The following is a 20,153-nucleotide window of genomic DNA, read 5'->3' on the forward strand; positions in this document are numbered from 1 at the left end:
AGCATTGAAAGTGCCAATTATACCAGTTAAGCCCCCCCCCCCAAAAAAAAAAAACAGTTTATGGGCGCCTATGATTCCATCTAGCAAAAAAAAAAAAATCTCAAAAAATCACACAACGACTTCTTTACACTAGATTACATCTGCAGAAACTTCAAATCCAAAGTCATAATTTTGTCTTAAAGGGGAAGGATCCTAAATTTCATGTGCAATCTCAAAAATATTTTGTGAAGTTCTGTGATCTGTTTAGGAAGATATAAGCTTTGGAGTGGTCATTTACTTTCCCTTGCTTATTCATTAGTTCCTTGTGGAATAGAATCAGTGGGTCTGAAGAATTCTTTTTACAATTTCAGACTAAAATTGAATTATTTCAGTGACAATGTTTGGTTCCATACTTTGGACTGTCCCAAGTAATGGTACTTGTCCTGTGTATGGCAACTATAATCCGAAATGAAATAGCCAGGGTTATTTTGCTTTGATATGTTAAGACTGCCTAATAGCAAACCTACATAAAGCATAGAACTATATGTGGCCCCATCGGGAGTTGGGCTGACAAGAAAAGTTGAGATGACAAGAAAAGAGCAGGCAAGAATTATGGTATTATGGATTTATGCCACAAAAATCAAGGCCTTTGACTCACAACAACTGAAGCAACTAGCTTCTCAAGGGCAACTAGTTTCAAATGCTACAATTTTAGCATCTTCTTCTTTAAGCTACGTAGCTTTATGACCAAGTATGCTTTCTCTCCCCAGAGTATATGGAATATGGATGAAAGTGCCTTGACCCCCGTACAAAAGCCACACAAGATTGAAGCTTAGATAGGAACCCATCAAGTTGGAAGGGCAACTTCTGCAAATAAAGGACAGAAGGTGACATTTCTTGCCGGTGTTTCAGCATTTAGAAACTCAATTCCACCAATACTGGTCTGCCCAAGGAAAAAGACAATATCAAGAATAACTTTAAGGGGTCCACTTGGTACTGTTGCCTGCATTAGTTACAGTGGCTGAACTGCGGCTTCCGTGTTCATTGAGTTTCTTGATCACTTTGTATTTACTGTACAGCGAAACGAAGAGAAGTTCCAGTTACTTATAATAGATAATCACAAATCTCACTTATCAGCTGATGCCATTCAGGTAGCAAAAGGTAACCACATGATCATGTTAACCTTGCCTTCACATACGTCACACGAACTGCAAAGACTTTATCTTAGGGTCCTCTACTCTCCAAAATGCCATTATAACAAAGCTAGTTCAAGCTGGATGGTGGATAAACCAGGCATTCTAGTTTCCCGGTATGAAATCCTCAAGGTCTTGGCGCTGCTTATACCCCTCCATTCACCTCAATGAAGCTCACTGCAGGTTTTCCAGCAATAGGTTTTTGCCCATATAATGACGCAATTTTTATCAATGACAATTTTCTCCATCAGCTATAACTGACAACTTCTGGGTGAGCATGCATCTGAGCCAAGAGATGAAGACATGTCTTAATCAAATCCAGAAGAAGGGGGAGGTGTAGCTTCTCCACGCGCATAAGTCACCTGCACTAAGGTCCAGACAGTTTCACCTGCCATTATAAGGCCAAATCCAAAAGCTTGCTTGGAAAAGGCCACATCAAGAGGTCAACCAAAGGACTCTGCAGAATACTGACGGATATTCAAAAATAAGAACATATTGAGGAGCAGTCTATGCTTCAAAAAGCTAAGAAAACGAAAGAGGCTCTCACAAACCTTCGTCAATTATCCAAGAAACATATGAAATCACTCTTTATTAAAAGTGATGATGTCTCAGAAGAGGTTTCCGACTTGGGGGAGATTTTTCAGAATCCATTTAAACAGATCCAAAGGAAGGATCTGAAGTTCAGAGGAGCCCTCCTTTTTCTGCTTTAAATGTTAATGACTTTGTTTTGGTTCTTGAAAAAGAAACAGCAAGGGGAAATACCACAGTGTTGAAAAATTTGACTAATGCTCTTTTGCAAAATCCTGAGCTTTCAAGACAGAGTACAAGACGAGCAGGATACTTTGTGATTCTTCTTGATCTATAAGCATTTGACATGCTGTAAACACATGAACAGCGTTTTCTTAATCTTTGTTTTAGACATTTGTGCTCTTATCTTCTTTTTTATAGTTTAATCCATTATCTCTATTAAATAGCTGAGTCTTGTATCAAAAAGGCATATTAGAGTCTGTCACAGGTATGGTTACCACTTGTTCCATCTATAGGGCCCCATTCCATACTTCGGACAAAATGGGGAGGGGGTGTGAAAATGATGCCATTCCTTAAAAATTGACTGAACTTCTAGATTTAACCTTTGCTTAGTTAATTCAAAAGATGCTGACAAATTTTTGTTTCCTTATCACAAAGCACGAGTAAGTTGCGAGGCAAACACAAAAAATTGTCCAAGTATAGAGACTCTCCCCTATGTCAACCAATGTGTCTACTTTCATTGATTCTTTTCAATAATTGAAAGGTTGCTAAGCTGAATTTCCTTCATTTTTGTCGTTGTTGTTGTTATTGATATTAACAAAAAAACTATACGTAAATCCTCCCATCCCATTAGGGGACGACCTGCTTTTCATTTCACCCTAGACGGTTGGCCGACTAGGACAATCTTTAACAATCTGTCATCCTTCATCTGCAGAATGTATCCTAGCTATATCAACCTTTCTCTCCTTATAAACTTAGAAAGCGGGATTGAACCACATTTTTTGTACAGCTTACTGTTTGAGATACGGTCAGTCAGTCGGGTACCAAAAACAATCCGTAGCGAATTCCCCTGGAAAACATCTAGCAAATCCTCCTCCGTTTTTGGAGCGCCCACGCTTCAGAACCATACTTGACCACTGTCATCACTGTAGCTTCCACTATTCTATTCTTGGGTCTCAGACTTATCGTCCTATTTTTCCAGAGTCTTTTCCAACAGTGAAAAAACATCATATTCTACCTCTTCACTGCACCCACCATCTTTACTAATAATACCACCAACGTAAATGAAGCTATAGCTGAAAACTATATGTGTCTCGAACAGTCTTGGAAAGTACAAATAAAACCAAACTAAATATTTGATATATAATGATATTAATTGTTGAAAGATAATTACTTCAAGATTTTATTTCGCTGCAATTTTTATTTTCATTTTCAATACTGTAGTAAATGGAAAATAAAATATTCGTAATATAATTTGTTTTCACTAAAGTGCCAATTACGGAGTAGGCTTTACACTTTTACAGTTAAGGAAGGGGGCAGTATCCAAACTCTTGCTTATAGTAAAACTATATTTGTCTTGAACAGTCTTGGAAAGAACTAAGGAAATTAAACTGAATATTTAATATATAATGATATTATTTGCTGAAAGCTCATCACTTCAAATTTAATTCTACTCTAATTTTTATGTTTATTTTAAATGTCGTAATAAGTGCAAAAGAAAATATTTGTAATATAGTTCGTTTTCAGTAAAGCGCCAATGACGCAGTTAGGTTTTAGACATTTACAGTGAGAGAAGGACGCAAAACTAAAACCTCTTTTTTGTAGTGATTTTTATTCGTTTCAAGCTTGATTTGCATATTCAATTTAAGTTTCACTCGTTTTAAGATTTATTTATTCTTTTATATTAGTACCTATCGCATGTTTGCTTCCTATGATTGTTTATTTAATTTCTGTTCGTTTTGGGTTTCATACATTCTTTGATAGTAATTTCTTGTAATTTATACATTTATATTAGTACCTAGTGTATGTTTGTTGTATGTTGATTGTTTATTTAATTTCTGTTCGTTTTGAGTTTCATTTATTCTTTAATAGTAATTTCTTGTCGTTTCTAGTTTGCATTTTAACAGGTATATGTATCTGCTGATCTTACGTTTAATACGGAATAGCCTTTACTTTTCTTTGAAATTAATTTTTTTTTTCAATTTTTGCTCGTTTTTGTTTGCAAAAATTTCAAGTTTTTAGAAAATGGCTTATTTAAAAATCAATTTTTGTTTTTCCACATCAAGATTCCATCAAAGTATCAAAATTAGTATCTAAGTGCAAAAGTATCAAAGTAAAGAAAGCATCTAAGTAAACAAGGTATAAGCAAGTTTCGTAACTCAGAGCCATTTCCTCGGGGCTGGGATGATTCAAACCTGGAAACATATTTATTTGGCCTAAAAACTATTTTGATTAAAATGGCTATCTAAAATTTTTGACCAGATGCCCTTTGGGAAAGTGGGCATGGCCTAATTGCCCGTTGATCAATTTTGACTCTTAAAAAAACAACTGAAAGTTTCAATTTCCGACCAAGTGAGCCCCCTCCAAAGTTAGTAAGATGACCCATTCCATAAAAAACTTATATTCTAAAATAATTGGCAACTTGCATAAGTTACAATCGTTTCCCTGGGGGCTATGGAGGATTTCTCAATCCCCAAGTTATATAAATTTGAATTTAGGGCTATTTTGAATAAATGGCTATTTAAAAATTTTATAAGATGCATTTGGCAGAAAAGGCACAAGCGGGAGGGAGAACGGGGTTTGTTACTTTTTGATCATTTTCGATTCTTAAAAAGAGCACAATAAATTTTGATGTTCAATCAAATGAACTTACTCCAAAGTGTATACGACCACGCTTTCCATAGAAACTTTATATGTTAACAATTGATTGCTATTATAACTTACGGCCCATTCCCTCAGGGCTTGGAGGATTCCAACCCGTAACCATATTTATTTGACATTTTGATAATTTTGAACAAAATGGCTAAATAAAAAATTTTGATCGAAAACATTTAAAAAAAAAGGCGTGGGGGTGCCTATCGTCTTATTACTCTCGCCTTTTAAAAATGGAGCTAGCAATTTTAAATTAAATCGAATGAGACTTTGCCGAAGTCTATACTATTACCCCTTCGATAAAAATCGTATATATGAACAATGAACAGCTTGCATAACTTACAGACTGGGGGCAGTGGAGGTTTTTCAACCCCCGAGGAACATTTATTCTAATTACTTCTCCTGTTGACTATTTCGGACATAATAGTCATTTCAAAATTTTGGATTACATGCGTTTGGGGAAAAAAGGGCTAAGAATGGGGGGGGGGGAAGACTTGATGCCCTCCAATCACGTTTGACTCTTAAAAAGGGCACTATAAATTGTTATTTCCAACTGAATGAGCCCCCCTCCGAAGTTTATAACACCATCCCTTGCATACGGAGTGCCTCTGGGGAAAAGAAATTGGAGTCTTTTGGTGGGGAGAGGCTAGTTGCCATCGGATCGCTTTTGACTCTTAAAAAGGGAACTAGAACTTTCAATTTTTGATCATATCGAATGAGCCCTTTCCGAAGTTTCTACGACAACTTCTTCGATACGAAGTGCCCTGGTCTAAAACCCCAAAATAAAGTAATACATTCTGCCCATATTACTCTTAACTTTGGCAGCGCTATTGCGCTGCCTCTCACTCAATTGGACTTGCTTCTCACTCAATTGGACTATCTGTCTTGGCTTTTTCTATTATTAGCCATGACCTGATGCCCACAACTATTCCATTTTAATTCAAAAATCAAAAATTACTTTTGAACTTCTTAGGTTTTTATATGGCTTTTCACTTTTCTTTGAAAATTTTCTTTTTGAAAACGTTTTTTTTTTAATAAATTGGATAACAAGATTATACAGATGGATAAATATAGATCACTCAGTTCATCTTAACATAACAGAGAATGCCTTTCAGAAACAGGCAATTTGGATCTTGCCCAATACAACTTCAAATGGGTATTGAAATTGTCAGATACGGACAAACTGAAAGATTGGAGAACTATTTCAGAGGGAATGGAGTTGCCAGTAGGGAAGAGTCATATGCCTGCAGTGCATTTTTTCTTTTTTTTGCTCGGCTACTTCCTACGGAAGTGGTGCTCACAGCAACTTCGGAGGGGGCTCATTCCTCTCAAAATTGAAAGTTCTAGCGCCCCTTTTAAGAGCCAAAAGGTGATAAAACGTCAATCAGCCCCCCTTCATGCCCTTTTTGCTACCATGACCCCCCTTGGAATCTCCAACTACATCCGACCAAAATTACAAGACAGAGTACAAGAGTCATAAAAAATTTCACATATAAATGAGTGAAGCATCCAAAGAAAGACCCCTGGCCTGTCACGAGGGCTGGGGAACAATTTAAACTCTCAGCTGATGTATTTTCAGGTCCTAATTTTCTAATGATTTTCTTGCAGAGTAAATTTCCTTACCTCTAAATATTGGAAACGAATTTTCTGGCAGCGTGGATTCCCTTTCAGTCTACACTAATGCATAAGTGAACATATACATAATTGACAGAGGGTAGTCATATGATTTTCCAAAGAAGTGGCCTGGCTATAACAGCTAGAACGTACATCCCCATGACTAAACCTCCCAAATTCAGTAGGAGGGAGGGGGAATTTCCTGAATAACGTTGAGGTGCTCCAATCGCCAATGCTGGTCAGTTCTAGATATTCCAGAGACGGATTAAGATAATTTTCTGAGGGAGATCTGATACTTGACAGTTTTGTTCAACATCCTGATTCAAAGATACCTTTAAATAAGATATGCTTGACAATAAACCAATAGTAAAAAAAACTCGAACGTTTTGACGAATCAATTAAATATCTTACCTAAACGGAGCTCGCCAAAATTCCCACAGCCAATTTTCTTCCCAACTCGAAAATTAGGGCCTACCATCAACACACCCGAATTCCCTGACTGTCCGGACTGCCGACTTGAGACAGATGAAGAATGCATTGTAGATGATATGGCTAATTGCGATGATGTCGTCAGGTTACCCGCACTCTGTGTTGTTTGTAACTGCGCTTCTGAACTTGCTGGTGTTAATCCTTGGCCCAAACTTAGGTTTAGTCCTATACTAGCAGTTGTCAAGTTATGTCCGTCCTTTTTGTTAGGGGTAGTATTATAACTACCACCACGTTTTGAATTTGAATAATTTGCAATACCACTTGCATTCACAGTCAAATTTTCAACGTCACCATTTCCACTGTCTTCCCACTTGCTGTCTCGTTTTAGCATATTTGGGATTGAGCATGCCCGTGCACTTTTAAGCGATCTTTATCCAATCAATCAGACACCTGAAAGGAAAAAAAGTGAAAATAGTATTTGAAAGTTTATAGCAGTAAATTAAGTGGCTTCTTCTATTGAAAAAGCGAACTCTGCTTGAGTTAGATGACAAAAGCAAGTATTTCTTCGAAAATAGAAGAAAGCTTACAGAGACTGATTCTGGGTTTGAAATAGCTATAGAGAATTAAAGAGTAACTTGAAATGATCCTTATGGTAATATTTAATTCAACGCCTGCATAAACCAATCCAAGAGCGCACTAGAAAAGGGGGAGGAGCTATAGACCTACTTCTTAGGGATTCTCAAAACTTTTCTCTGCAATATCTTGCAATTACATCTAATTTTAACGACCAGATATTCCTCATCGTTAGTTAAAACACACTGTGAAACAACTTCTTAGTAAAAAGAACTAAAAAAAAAGAAAGAAGAAACTTTTCACGTGTTCTCTCTATCGATTTTTGTATTACTAGATAGTCAAAGTGTGAACGTACAACTTTTTTTTTTAACTTTTTTACTTAGAACAAATTGTTAATGACAGTACTTTAACCTGTTTAAATTCGGAGAATTTGTAGATTTAATGTTTCATTTGCTCTCTAAAACAATGGCGGAAAATTAGATTTATTCTTAAAAAAACCACATTCGGTCGAAAGTGGCAAAACATCATTTTATTTGTTTATAATGTCGATCAATAACAAAAACCTTAAAACAGCAACATCTCCGCCAAATACAACGGCACGATGTGGAGGAGGGATAATCAAACAAATCCACAAATTAAAACAAACCAGACACGCTAACCTCAGAAGGGGTTTAACACAAAACAAATCATAACAACATCATGTACCCTGATACCACTAACTTAATACTCAACAATCAACTCTTTCATACAACACACATAAATAAAAATATAACAATAACAACACTAACATCCATCATTTAGTTTTTTTTACAATTGATAAAAAAATATATTTATTTTAATACATTGAACACTAAACAAAACGTAGTCTTGACTGGGACAATTTTACATTGGCACCCCCGGCATACACTACCTTTAAAACTATTACTTACCACGAAATAGATATTTTGTAATACGGTGCACATACTCTGGAACTTTTTATTGGTGGTGTCAATTCAGAGGCCCCGCGAGGGCCTAAACAGCCTAACAACAAAGCAATAGGAGAGTCAGTCAAAATGAGTAGTGGATAGCTATATGAGCAATATTACTTAGTCAACCGTTTTCGTGACCATTAATACCATACCCTTTGATAACTCCCCATTAAACAAGATTTCGGCAACCCTGTCAACTCTTTCTTAACGAATACCCACCAGGAAAAGTGGAAAAAATGCTTTGTTCTTAGAGACGGTGTTCTGAATTTACAGATTTTACAAAAAGGGGAATTCTTCTTCTTTTTCCAGAAAATATCTGGCGAAGATCTCAGTCTATCGAGTCCCTGTGCAAGGTCTTTTACTCTCCTCTTTTATTTTCGCCATAGGAATACCTTCTATGAACATCGCTTTCTTCTCCCTTGTACCTAGAATTGATCAACTACACACAAGACAAGTAAAAAAGAAAGGGCAAAGATTAGAAGGCTTCTATAAAAGAGAGGAATGTGCCATATTCTTACTAGAAGAGTGCCCTTCCACAGTGAAGGATTCCATGTTTACTCATAGTAAAAACTGGCCTAGAAAATGCTAGCAATAATTTTGAGCCCACACCCCAGTGAATTTGACCTAAGCTCTTTCTCATATCACCTGCCAGCGGAAACTCAGTCCAATAGGTCTGCTAAATCTAGAAGCAAGAATTAGCTGCGAGTCTCCCAGACCAAACTGTATAATGACGACCAACTAATGGGTCGGGTCCCTTGGCAGTCTCAAAAGAAACCATCCTTGGCTAGGAATCTGACTATGATTTCGAGTTTGGCCCCTTCATTCCTCCTCTGAACTTTTTTTATACTGCGTACCCATTGAAGTACATAAATAACTCCAAGAAAGCTATTAGCTGTTTCCCAAGCATGGGACTAAACTGGGACTAAAATGTACTACATGATAAAAGCTCGAAACCACAGCTGAAGTCTTATCATAATTTAGTAAATACTTTGAAATAGAGACTGTTGGTATCTCAACTTATACGGATTTGGTGTTGGTAAAGAAAAAAGCCATAGTAACAGACTGCTATAATTTTGTAGGTAAAACGACCACGTAATAAAGAATACGGCATTCGGCCATAATATGTAGGCTAACTGAACCCTTAGGATAACGTGGTTGCCCACTTGTCTGATAGTAAGACGTCCATATATTTTATTATAAAGCTAGTGTAGGATATGTAGGATTACTATTGTCAATGTCTAAAGTAAAAAAAATAACACATTTTAGTTTTTAAAAATAACCTGAATTTTGCAAGAGAAAACTGCTTACAGGGAGCTACGAAGTTGACAGGATTTGAAGGGAACTGTAGAATGTTAAACTAACAGTTGAATATGGAGTTGGAAATTTGGCAGAAGACTATCTTCTAAAGAAGTCGGATGATTAAGACACTTTTCAGTGATTATTTTAAGCATGAAAAATCTTTACAACATATTCTCTCCCTTTCCTGAAACAATACTGCTCTCTTCTTAGAGCTTTACTAGCAACATACCTTAGTTTTAATCAGTTCTGTAATCGTACAGCAGTTTTCTTTTGACTACAATCAAGCTGTAGAAATTACAATTGCTACACTCTTTCTTGTCACTTTCCTGGTAAAACAAGTTCAATTTTTTTTTTTAATTCCTTAGGTACTTCTCCTGAATCAAAAGCTATATTCATAGTTATCGTTATTTTACTCTTCCCAGAAATTAAAGATGAAATATCTTGTGCCTAACTTAGTAACCGCCATATTTCAAAAGCTCATTCACCAGAGGATCAAACAGTTCGTGGTAACGAACTGTAGTAAGGAGCGACCCGGCTCAATAGTAACCGAAACTCTAAAAGATAGAATTTTGATACCAGTAGTTACATCAAAAGAATTGCATTATAATGATGATTTTAAATATGAAAGTTTCATCAAGTTTAGTCTTATCCATCAAAAGTTACGAGCCTGAGAAAATTTGCCTTATTTTAGAAAATAGGGGGAAAACCCCCTAAAAGTCATACATTCTTAACGGAAATCACACCATCAGATTCAGCGTATCAGAAAACCCAAATGTAGAAGTTTCAAGCTCCTATCTACAAAAATGTGGAATTTTGCATTTTTTTGCCAGAAGACAGATAAAGGGGTGTCCCCTCCTCAGCACCTCGCTCTTTACGCTAAAGTGTTTTTATGGTTTTAAAAAGTAGAGTTGTGACAAAGAATCAAACTTTAGCGTAAAGAGAGAGGTGTTGAGGAGGGGACAACCCCTTTACTATACGGAATAATTTCTGTTCGCTTTAAGTTTTAATGTCGCTCCTTACTTTCAGTTAAAAAAAAAAAACTTATTTTTTTATTTAATCAGTAACTAAAGTGATATTCCCTATATCACGGTTTAGCACGTTCCTAAGATATCCTAGTCATTCATCCTTGGCATTCGTTTACTAATTACACTGCTATACCTATCTTTAGCTAGGATTCAGTAAAAAAAAAAAAATCAAATAGACTAAAAAGCAACATTAAAACATAAAACGGATGGAAATTATCCTATATATGTTAAAGGGAGGGAGCCTGCTAACTCATCAGCCCCCTACTCTTCACAATGAAGTTTAGCTAGTGTTTTACCGAGACCATTTTGCAGTTTAATATATATAGCCAATTGGTGCTTACAAGTGTTTTGTTTACTAAACGTCTTTTAAAACCTTTGAATTAAAAACTTGACTATTAAACAGAAAAATTAAAATAAATGCATATCTTTCATTCTCGAAGCAGTGTGATTGGAATTTTTTTTTTAAACTTTTTGTCACACTGCACTTGGGTAAGATCAAACACTAAAAAAAAAATCAACGATTTTTTTTTTTTTGCTTTAAAAGTTTCCTATTTCAATTCAATGGCCCTTTCAGCAGTCTTTCTTAAGGTATTGGGACATTAAGTCGAACTCAAATATAGAACGAGGAGTTCAGGAGAAGGCAGCTCTTCTCGCATACCGAATAAATTCTGATCGTTTTAAACTTTAATGTTGTTCCTTACTTTCAGTTGAAAAAATATGTTTATTTTTTAACAAAATTTTTCATCCTATTAATAAACCTGCCATAAACCTCCCATTTTAAACTGTTAAATGCTTAGAATGTATTCATGTTCAAATTTATACATCAATAATTGTAAATCAATGGGTAAGGCATCGCCTTTTTAATTTTATATGTTTAAAGATTGAAAAGTCGGACAGATTTTGGTCAAAATTTTAATCAAACAGTTCGTGGTAACGAAAAGTAAGTAAGGAACGACCCGGTTCAATAGTAATGGAAGCTCTAAAAAACGGAATTATGATACCAATAGATACATCAAAAGAATCGAATTTTTATGCTGATTTCAAATATATAAATCCATTAAGTTTCGCTTTACTCATCAAAAGTTACGAGCCTAAGAAAATTTACCTTGTTTTCGAAAAGGAGGGGAACATCCCCTAAAAGTCATAGAATCTTAATGAAAATCACACCATCAGATTCATCAAAGAATTTTTACTGCAGAGGATTCAAGCTCCTATCTGCAAAAATGTAGAATTTTTATTTTTTTCCAGAAGAAAGATCACGGATGCGTGTTTTTTTTTCAGGGGTGATCGTATCGACCTAGTGGTCCAAGAAAATCGCAATAGGGTTCAGTCGAACGAAAACTAATAGTTCTAGTGTCCTTTTTAGGTAGCAAAAAAATTGGAGGGCAACTAGGCCCCCTCCCACGCTAATTTTTTCCAATAATCACCCGATCGAAATTTTGAGATAGTCATTTTGTCGAAAAATCTAATGACTATGTCTTTGAGGATGAAACTTAAATCCCCAGAGTCCCCGGGAGAAGGGCTGCAAGTTATGAACTTAGCACATCGTTTACAGACATTTTCATGGGATTTTTTTCTGGTGGGGAGAGGGGGGTTACGTGGAAGGATGTTTCCATGGAGGAATTGTTCATGGAGGAAGAGAATTTTTCATGTAGGGGGCTCCGGATTTCTCAGCATTGTTTAAAAAAGATCAGAAATTAAATTTAAAAAACAAGCTTTTTCAATCGAAAGTAAGGAGCAGCATTGAAACTCAAAACGAACAGAAGTTATTGCGTATGTGAAGGGGTTCGTCCCATCGTCAATAACTCGCTTTTTTTTTTTTTTTTTTTTTTTTTTTTTTTTTTTTTTTTTTTTTTTTTTTTTTTTAGTTCTTTCGAAAGAGCTGTTTATTCTAATTAAACGGCCTGTATAATTTAGGGGGTCATTCTTAAAGAATTGGAACAAACTTCGAACTTTAGCATAAAGAGCTAGGTATTGATGATGGGACAAATCCCTTCATATACGCAATAATTTCTGTTCGTTTTAAGTTGTAATGTTGCTCCTTACTTTCAGTTGAAAACACATGTTTTTTTTTTAATTTAATCAGTCGAAATTTTCGATAAAGAGAAGTTTTTTTGAATAAGTTCTAAATAATATTTTTAATACAGAATTCTAGGCAAACGGAAAGTGATATGATTGTTCATTTAGATGAAAATACTGGATAACTTACAATTTTCTACGTGGCTGAAGCCATTTGAACCTGGGTTGGAATAGGTTCGTCTGATGTTCAAATAAATTGTATATATTTGTTAAAGCCATTAAAACATTGTAATATAAATAAGAAAAGAAAAACATTAAACTTAAAACATTAAACTAAAAACATTAAACTAAATCACAGATCCCTTGCCTTTTTCACCTCTGTGTCCGCAGGCTTGTGAATGTGGATGCTTCATAAAAAAGACTGTCACAATGGGATGCCCGACCTACCCCTCCTCCTTCCCCTCTAGCACCTATAATACAAGGTGTAAACCAAAAATATTTCCAGGAATCAAGAGGGATCAAATATCAGTTTCTTCCTGCCTCCCAAAAAAAGAAAACTTATTCAATATTTATCTGAAGGTCAGAGAGTTAGGCTACTTGGACATTAAAATGCACACTTCAGGAAATTTAACCCCCCTCTACCCTCCTTCATAATGGCAGATGGGGTCGTATAAACTTCGGAAGGGGCTCATTCAATTGGGAAAGTTCTAGTTGGCAACCAGCCCCTTCCCCCAAAGACATCCGACTAAAATACTAGGATAGCTAATTTCTTCAAAATAGTCCCAAGGGCCAAGCAACTATGCCTCTATCGTTAATACACCCCCCCCTCCCCAGCTCCCTGGACAATGGCTGTAAATTAGGTCCATTGTTAACCCACAAGGGTGTTTTTATTGAGAAAGGGGGTATGAATCCAGGGTCTCCAGAAAAGCTTAGGGGTATAAAGTTGAAATTTTCAGGAAATGTTGACATAGATGCGGAACAAAATCAAACCACTATGCCCATGCTGGTTGTGAAAAGAGCGTATCAACAATATCTACAGGACGGCTGAGGGTATCCAGTTGAAACTATCAGGGTATGCTGTGGGGGATGGGAGGGCACCAGTCCTATTGACCTTTTAATATGTCCCCTCCTCTAAACACTGATTGAAATTCTGAAAAGGCCATTTTGTTCAAAACAGTCAAAAGGTCTAATAACTATTCATTCGGGGATGCCCCCCCCACCGTCCCCAGGTACAAAAAAATAGAGATTATGCAATTTGCTCATTGTCAAACAGTTCGTGGTAACCAACTATGAGTAAGGAGCGACCCGGCTCAATAGTAACCAAAACTCTGAAAAACGAAATTCTTATACCAATAGACATGTCAAAAGAATCATCTTTTTATGCTGATTTAAAATATACAAGTTTCATGGAGTTTAGTCTTACCCACTAAAAGTTACGAGCCTAAGAAAAATTGTCCGATGTTCAAAAAGGGGGAAATACACCTTAAAAGTCATAGAATCCTAATGAAAATCATACCATCAGATTCAGCGCATCAGACAACCCTACTTTAGGGGTTTCAAGCTCCTATCAGTAAAAGTGTGGAATTTTGTATTTTTCGCCAGAAGATCACGGACGCGTCTTGATTTTTTTTTTTTTTTCCCAAAGGATGATCAGATCGATCCAGTGATCCTATAATATCGAGAAAGGGCTCATTTGAACAGAAATTAAAACTTCTATTGCCCTTTTCAAGTGACCAGTAAAATCGGAGGGCAACCAGGCCCCCTCCAACGCCTTTTTTTCTCAAAACCGTCTATATAAATTTTGAGATAGCCATGTTGTTCAGCTTAGTTGAAAGGCCGAATAACTAAGCCTTTGGAGATATCTTGGCCCCCACAACCCCTAGTAAAAGGTCTTGAAGTTACACAATTTGCCCGTTGTTTACTTATAGTATTTGTTATTTGGGAAGCATGCATGCATTTTTCGGGTAGGGAAGAGGGAATTTTCTGCTGGTGGGATTTTCCACGGGGATAATTTTTCATGGGAATGGAAGTTTCCGGGGTGTGAATTTTCAGGGGAGATTTCACACTGTGGGAATTTGCAAGACTTCTCATACGAAATTCTTCATTCTTATGTCTTGCTTTCTCTTTACCGACTCAATTTTACGAGGGGGGATGTTAAGGGTAACTGTCGGGGATAAATTTTCCCCAATATTGAATTGTCTAGAGAATAAATCCGTGAGCAGGGGGGACTTTTCCGTGGAGGTGTCGTCAGATTTCCTGGCACTATTTAAAAAACGATCAGACAGTAAATAAAAAAAACAAGTTTTTTCAACTAAAAGTAAGGAGCAAAATTAAAACGAATACAAATTATTACGCCTGTGAGGGGGGGGGGGGGTTCTCCTGCTCAACATATCACTCTATACGCTACAGTTTGAATTGTGTCCTAATTCTAAGGACGACTCCTGAATCAGTATGTTCGTCTAACTAGAACAATAAAAGTTTTTTTTTAACAGTACTAAAAAACTTCAGCGTAAAGAGCGATGTGTTGAGGAGGAGCAACCCCCTCATTTGCATAATAATTTCTGTTCGTTTTAAGTTTTAACGTTGCTACTTACTTTCAGATAAAAAACCTTTTTTTTAATCTAATTTACATCCATCATTTATCATTGGATGTAAAATAAATGACAGTTAGAATATGGACAAATACTTTTGTTAGACAGTGAAAAAAAAAACAATCAAAAAAATACTACACATTTCGACCACATGTACTGTAATCATCATCAGAAGAAACACTCATCGTCACTGTGACATGTGATCGAAATATCCAGAATATGTTTTTAATGTTATTTTGGTTTTCTAATAAAAGAATTTATCCCTATTCGAATTGTTAATTTATCGTCATAGAAAGGCAGTGTGGTCTTCAAAATCACATATATTGGGATAAAAGGGAAATGTATGATCATGTGTGCCCGACAAAGCTAAGGGTATTAAGGTGAAACTTCAAAGAATGTTGAGGGGTATGTTGAACTATATCAATAGACAATATGTGCATCCAAGTTATCAAAAGGCGTATCCAAAATGTCTTTCCAAGGGCTAAGGGTATTAACTTTCAGAGTCAATACTACTGCTACTAAAACTGCGACTACTTGCAACTCTGACTACGGCTACTTGTGACTCCGCCTCCCACCCGTTAACGTATACGAATTGACCCACCGTCCCTCCTTCATAATAGCCAATTGTCACGTGAGCATACCCAATGTGCATAATTCTATTAAATATTTTAGGTGTAAATCAAGCCGACAGAAGAGCTTGAACGAAGGTCCAATCCTTATATGGTAGGTATATCAGGAGCAGCTTAGGGTATGAATTCGGAACTTTCAGGGAATTTTTTATTTTTAGTTACTTTGGGTTGTAGTATGCTCTTTTTTCTTTTATATCTACCTAGTGTCATTTAGAGCAGAAACTACAACCTCGTGAATCATGGTTGCAGCGGTAGCTGCAGCCTAGAGAAGGATACAGTAAAGAACGAATCCAAAAGGTAACAAAGCTATACAAATATGACATCAAATCCGATCTAACATTATCTTTTATAGAAAGACAAAGTTTTGCGTCAAAAATGGATTTCATTTATAAAATCATGTTTTGCTAATTAAAAATGCATGTAGATTTAGCAATTTTTTAAATAAGAGCCCTTAAAAGGCTCTCTATGATTTTCCAGTGCCCTGCTAGCAGTGGAGAAGGAGAAAAGAAAACAGCACACATCAGTGCTATCAATGCAAAAAGTGACTTCCTTTGTTATTCAAGTCAGGGAACCTAAGTCAGCCTATTCAGGGTTTCCTGAATAGGCTTTTTACTACTACTACTACTAATAACTCACTGCAGCACCAAGCCGCCTGAGGCCAACACAGCTACGCACGCTCCTCCTCCAACCTAATCTATTTAAAGCCTCCCTCTTTACACCCTCCCAGGAAGTTCCCATTTCCTTTAAATCCTTATTTATGACATCCTCCCAACCCAGACAAGGACGACCTGCTTTCCGTGTAGCCCCAGACGGTTGGCCAAAAAGGACAATCTTCGGTAATCTGTCATCCTTCATCCGTAGAACGTGGCCTAGCCATCTCAACCTTTCTTTCATTATAGCCCCAGAAAGCGGGATTGAACCACACTTTTCGTACAACCTACTGTTTGAAATACGGTCAGTCAGCCGGGTACCCAGAACAATCCGTAGGCAATTTCTCTGGAAAACATCTAGTAAATTTTCATCTGCTTTTCGGAGTGTCCATGCTTCAGAGCCATATTTGACCACTGTCATCACTGTAGCTTCCAATATTCTAATCTTGGTTTGTAGGCTTATCTTTCTATTCTTCCAAACTTTTTTTAACTGTGAAAAAACACCCTGAGCTTTAGCTATTCTACTTTTAACATCTTCACTGCTCCCACCATCTTTACTAATAATACTACCAAGGTAACTGAAGCTCCCAACCTGATCAATCTTTTCGTTACCTAAGGTCACCTGTTCATCTTCACTTATTCCTAACCTTAGTGACTTAGTCTTCTTAACATTAATTTTCAAGCCTATTTTAGCACCCTGAACTCGTAAAACCTCTAAAAATTCATTCATTTTGCTCACACTTTCATCTAATATGCTTAAATCATCAGCATAATCTAAGTCCAGGAGCGTTCTTCCTCCCCATTTGATTCCATGGTCTCCAATTGCCTTTCCTGTGCTCCTTAAGACGAAGTCCATCAAAATGATCCATATAAAGGGGGATAGAACACAACCCTGCTTAACTCCTGATTTAATACAAAACCAGTTGCTAACCTCATTTCCTACCTTAACCGCAGCAGTATTATTCTCGTACATAGCGCAAATCACTTTAATGTATTTTTCTGGTATACCATATAACGATAAGACCTTTGTTAACACTGTTCTATCAACAGAATCGAAAGCTTGCTCATAATCGATAAAACTAAGGACCAAAGGTGTTTGACAACGAAGGGACTTCTCAATTATTAACCTAAGAGTGAAAACATGGTCGACACATCCTCTACCTTTTCTAAAACCGGATTGTTCTTCCCTTAAAACTTTGTCTACAGCATGTCTCAGTCTAAAAAGTATCATATTACTCAGTAATTTGCTACCTACAGAGACCAGACTAATGCCTCGATAATTCCGACATTCACTCTTGTCACCTTTCTTATACAGTGGTTTAATTAAGGTTTTCCTAAAATCATTGGGTACTTCCCCTTTTTCAAAAATCATGTTCATAATCTTCAGTAGCTTATTCCTAACCTCAGAGCCACCATATTTAAGGAACTCATTAATCATACTATCAGCACCTGGGGCCTTATTATTTTTTAATCCTTCTAGTACTGTCGCTAATTCTTCCTCACTAAACAAATCTTCCTTCACATCCAAGGTATCACAAACTTTTTCATTTTCATCTATATCTTTTCCTGCAACTGTATCTCGGTTTAGCACATTCTCAAAATGTTCCACCCATCTTTCTTTAACTTTTTCCTTATCACTAATTGTGACCCCATTTCTATCTTTAACTGGGACTAGTCCGGATCGGCTACTCCCTTTCAATTTATTAACATGCCAGTATAATATTTTACTATTATGCCGTCTAGCCGCATCTTCCAGATCCTCAGCAATTTTATCCATCGCCTCCATTTCACATCTCCTTAGTTCATATTTTAATGCTTTCTCCACTTTCTTTATATTCCTTTTGTTTTCATACGACCTATCGCTCAGATAATTCTTATACAAACCCCTTCTACTCTCTATTAAACCTAAAGCTTTTTCACTAATATTCCTAGTTGCTGTCTTAGCACTCTTCCCTAGGACACCATCAGCAACTTCACAAATTGTTTTTCTGAAATTATTCCATCCATCTTCCACATTGTCAAATTTTAAACCCTCAAGTTTAGTACTCAACTGTTCCTGGAATTTTTTTCTCAAATTTTCATCCTGAAGTCTACCAACATCATAACTTCCCGGGAGGGAGTTACTCTTCCGAAATTTCAGCTTTAAATTAACCTTAGACACTACTAGATGGTGATCTTTACTTTTAACATCAATAACGGCACTCCTATACACCCTAGTATCTTGTATTGATCCTGCTAGTCTTCTGTTTACAATAACATAATCAATAAGGTTTGCTGTCTTACCATCACGTGAATACCATGTCAACTTATGGGCCATTTTGTGACCAAACACCGTATTGGTTATAACTAGGTTGTTATACCTACAAAATTGCAAAAGCCTATAGCCATTACTGTTTTCTTTTCCTACACCAAAATTACCTAGGCTAGGATACCATCTATCCCTATTTCTACCAACCTGGGCATTAAAATCTCCTAGCAAAAACACCATATTTCTACCTGGTACCCTGTCTATTTGCTCCTGTAACTGTAAGTAAAATTCATCTGAGTCACTAGTATCTCCATCAGTTGGTTCAATGGGGGCATATACTACTATAACTGATACCCTAAACTTTTTAGTCATAAAATGAGCAATTAGTATTCTATTATTAATACCTTCCCAGCCTAAACAAGACTTAGCAGCTTCCTTATTCATCATGAGCCCTACTCCCTGTCTATGTACCCCATCCTTCCTTCCTGAGTAAACAAATTCTATGTCACCTAATTTCATGCTTCCTACCCCTGGGATATGAGTTTCTGAAACTCCTAATAAATCCAGTTCAAACCGTCTGAATTCGTCAGTCAAAATGTCGATGCGATAGTCATTTTTTAACGTCGTAACATTCCAAGTTCCAATTTTCATGTTCTTTAAATCTTTGAAATTATTTTGGCCTCAAGAAAAGCAGTGATCCCGGATACCAGTGCAGGATGGGGACCAACATATCTTCTCAAGTCTACACCGAAGCGCTTAAGCCGGCTTAGAACCGGACAGCAAGAAGTCCCTGGGACCTCCAGTAAGTTGGAGGCTTTGTGCAATCCTGGGCCCATCTTGGTCACAACATGGTTTTCAGCACTTGGCGATGCTCTTCTATCAACAAGAGTCGAAATCCTGCACAGACAGTCCCAAGCCTATTACCTCCGACTCATTATATATTCATGCCTACAAATATTATGCTACTACGGGGAGGCAGCCCATAGTAGATAAATTAGCTAGGAAGAGGTTTTTCAGCCCGAAAACGCCCATCAAAACAAACCAAGCCCAGAAAATTATCCAATAATCAGAATCCCGTACGAGTGCTGTGTTGTTTACTAGGCTATAATTTCCTCGAGGGGCGCCACTCCTCAAGTGGGAAAAATTGACCGCAAGTTTCCCAGTCTTGCAGGTACCCCGAAAGGGTCGAGGCAGCCCTTTACAGAGGCCGTTGTCCATAAATCTGGATCTTACGCCCTGCCGCAGTTGTCCTCCTATAGAGGATCCTCCCACGATGGTGTTCTGCTTCACCATGCAATTTAACCCATTACTGGGGTTAAATTTTTGGTCATAGGAATTCCAATGGTGTACTTTTTGTTTCAATCTGATGCCATTTTTAGGGGTTTCAGTGCTATTTTTCGAAAATCCCTTAAGTTTGTGTTCAAGATTTCATTTTAATATTAAGATTAATTTATATAATAGTTACCATTCCTAAATTGACTAGAAATGACAATTCTTCCTCAATTATCGGTTTTTTAAACAAACTTTTATATGGGCG

General features: G+C 36.8%; 2 protein-coding genes across 2 annotated transcripts in view; one reads left to right on the plus strand and one right to left on the minus strand.

Moving 5' to 3' along the window:
* LOC136031259 (short-chain dehydrogenase/reductase family 42E member 1-like) overlaps window positions 1-20,153 on the plus strand; it is a 443,764-nt gene that overhangs the window by 150,726 nt on the left and 272,885 nt on the right. The window lies entirely within an intron of this gene.
* The window catches only part of LOC136031251 (casein kinase I-like), a gene marked incomplete in the record, with an annotated part of 117,357 nt that overhangs the window by 85,212 nt on the left and 11,992 nt on the right, over window positions 1-20,153 (minus strand). Inside the window, 1 exon segment of the mRNA XM_065710665.1 lies at window positions 6,597-7,064. Coding sequence (XP_065566737.1) covers window positions 6,597-7,005 — 409 coding nt within the window.

Source organism: Artemia franciscana, chromosome 9, assembly GCF_032884065.1.
Source record: "Artemia franciscana chromosome 9, ASM3288406v1, whole genome shotgun sequence".
NCBI classification, from domain to species: Eukaryota; Metazoa; Arthropoda; class Branchiopoda; order Anostraca; family Artemiidae; genus Artemia; species Artemia franciscana.